This window comes from Brassica oleracea, chromosome C3, assembly GCF_000695525.1.
Source record: "Brassica oleracea var. oleracea cultivar TO1000 chromosome C3, BOL, whole genome shotgun sequence".
NCBI classification, from domain to species: Eukaryota; Viridiplantae; Streptophyta; class Magnoliopsida; order Brassicales; family Brassicaceae; genus Brassica; species Brassica oleracea.
Window position 1 is genome coordinate 25,362,420 of NC_027750.1, and position 2,801 is coordinate 25,365,220.

General features: G+C 49.1%; 1 protein-coding gene across 1 annotated transcript in view; it reads left to right on the plus strand.

Moving 5' to 3' along the window:
- The first annotated feature begins 851 nt into the window (after nt 1-851).
- LOC106330226 overlaps nt 852-2,801 on the plus strand; it is a 6,357-nt gene continuing 4,407 nt past the window's right edge. Inside the window, exons 1-2 of the mRNA XM_013768734.1 lie at nt 852-1,208; nt 1,311-2,004. Coding sequence (XP_013624188.1) covers nt 852-1,208; nt 1,311-2,004 — 1,051 coding nt within the window. The remainder of the gene's footprint in view (nt 1,209-1,310; nt 2,005-2,801) is intronic.

The following is a 2,801-nucleotide window of genomic DNA, read 5'->3' on the forward strand; positions in this document are numbered from 1 at the left end:
CATTCTCAGCAAGATGAACGCACCCAAAGCTCCAGCGGCTAAAAACACCAACACGCGACAAGAACCGTGCCAGCATGCTCCAATCGACAAAAACGGCCGCAAAGACTGATACATGTATGTCGTCAATGAGAACAACGTGCCGGTTTCAAATCTCGTAGTCCGCGGAGAAGGATGGAACAAGTGGGTAAGGGAGCTCGATTCGTCCGACAAACCAGTCGACGCCGTTTGCTCAACCCAGACTACAACAGTCAGCGGCAGGACCTTCCAGAACCGTCGATCTCACCAAACATTGCAAATATCACGACGTCAAAGGGCACGATACGACAGAGTGCAAGTCACTCTATGCGCACTACCTCTCATCCTTAGCAAGTTCCGACTTCAAGTTCGAACCCCTAACGGCTAAGCCGAAGAACGACAAGAGCTGGAGCAAGAAAAAAGAAAGGAGAGCCCAACGCGTGTCGTCGGACGATGAGAATGATGACACACCTGTACTCGGAGATTTGAGAGATGTTCTCAAACGAAAGTTCGAATCCAAAAATAGCAACAGCTCCACGCACAATGATCTCCGAACAACGTTGAATGCACGGAAGTCACGGCGTATCTCGGCAGGTGACCCCGATCCCAAAGAACGCTAGAACGGCGACCTTCGGGATAAACTCAACACAGGAGCATGCGATCTTCAAATCCGTCTCAATCGTTCGAAACCCACTGACCTCCGAAGGCGTTTGGAGCAAACTAAGATCTCAAGCAACGACACTCCGTCATAAAAAAATGACAGCACCGTACCAACCGATTTACGCGCCTTCTTAGACTCCAAGCAAGTAAAAACGCGACATCAACTAAATGTCATCATGGGCGGTTCTTCTCCTTGCGGCAAATCTGTTCGCTCCGTCAAGGATTACCGTCAACAGGTCGCGACTTCGCAGAGGTGGCCGACTAGGCCGCCAAATCACCCTCCGATAACCTTTTCGCCAGATGACGCTGAGGGGATTCACGTACCCCACAACGACCCTCTTCTTGTAGTCCTTGAAATTGGGGAGTACGACGTCACCAAGGTCCTCATCGATACAAGAAGCTCCGTCGACCTCATCTTCCGAGGAACTCTGATGAAGATGGGAGTCGACCTCGATGACATCAAACCATCCTCCAAAACATTAACCGGCTTCAACGGATTCTCCGAAACAATACTGGGAATAATCCGCCTTCCGGTACGCGCATGTGGAGTCACTCGAACTGTCAAGTTTGCCGTTGTAAGCACGAAGGCCCCTTACCACGCTATACTTGGAACCCCCTGGATACACTCAATGTAGGCCATTCCATCTACTTATCACCAGTGTGTCAAGTTCCCCGGTACCGACGGAAAAATCAAAACACTGCGAGGAGATCAAAAAGCCGCTAGGGAACTCCTAGTCGCCACAGTTAAACTCCAACGATCGTCTTTATCGGTTAACTCCGTTAGTCCTCCAACCTATAAAGCCTGCTCCCAGGAAGGCGAAGTTCTCGAGTTACCTATTGACGATACCGATCCAAGCCGGACCGCAAGGATTGGTGCGTATCTGTCTGAAGATATGCAGCGGTTAGTTTTCAACTTTCTTAAGGCAAATGTGTCCACATTCGCGTGGTCCATGTCAGACATGAAAGGAATTGATCCGGCCATAACAACTCACGAACTAAACGTCGATCCGACAGTCAAGGGTATCCGACAGAAGCGACGCAAGCTCGGTCCCGATAGGTCAAAGGCTGTAAACGAAGAGGTCGACCGGTTGCTCGGCGCTGGCTCAATTGCTGAGGTGCGCTACCCTGAGTGGTTAGCAAATCTAGTACTTGTCAAAAAGAAAAACGGGAAGTGGCGCGTATGCTTCGACTTCACAGACTTAAATAAAGCCTACCCAAAGGACAGCTATCCTCTTCCCAACATCGACCATTTAGTCGAGTCCACGAGTGGAAACGAGATGCTCACCTTCATGGACGCTTTCTCTGGGTACAACCAAATCATGATGCACCCCGACTGTAATACCCCTGAACCGTCCTAAGAATAGGTCGACCCACCGGCCAACAATCAAACAAGAACATGACCGGCGGGCGACCCACACCAAGGGTTGGAGATGAAAGGCCAACCGGCCAGCCAACAATCAAACAAGAACATGACTGACCGTCCAACCCAACACCATGGTCCGGAAGCGCTACGTGACGGGCTAGGGACGATCCGGTCAGAGTCACAAAATTTACTCCACGACCTCGACCAGTTCATTCACTAACTCGTCCCGCTGCGTCAAGGCACAAGGCTTTGCAACCCGTACCTAGAGTTAGCGTTTTCCGTTAGATCGAGGCCTAAGGCTTTTCAACCCGTAGTACGACCTAACGTTGTGTTAGACCGGACTAGTCAAATATCAGAGTACTCATGAAGCGCTTATAAAACAGTTACTTTTATTGATTTATGAAATATTCATACAATGAATTACTCAAGACTGGGCCCGGCCTAATGCCAAATCGAGTCAACATAACACAATTCACAATACCGTTTACAAAAGGCATGAAAATCTACACCGGCGGTCCTAACGTCACCAAGCTATCCGATCATCCTTACCTAAAGCGACCTGCAAAAAGGACAACGGAGTTGGATGAGTAACCTAATGTTACTCAGCGAGTTACAATCCCCAACTAACAAATACAACCCCTCACTATCCCACCCCCAAACAATCTAAAGCGAGAGGTTCACCTAACAACACAATTCAATAATATCAGAAATACGCGGCGGTAAACGATAGCAAGATAACTAGCATTATGCTAATTACTAGCTC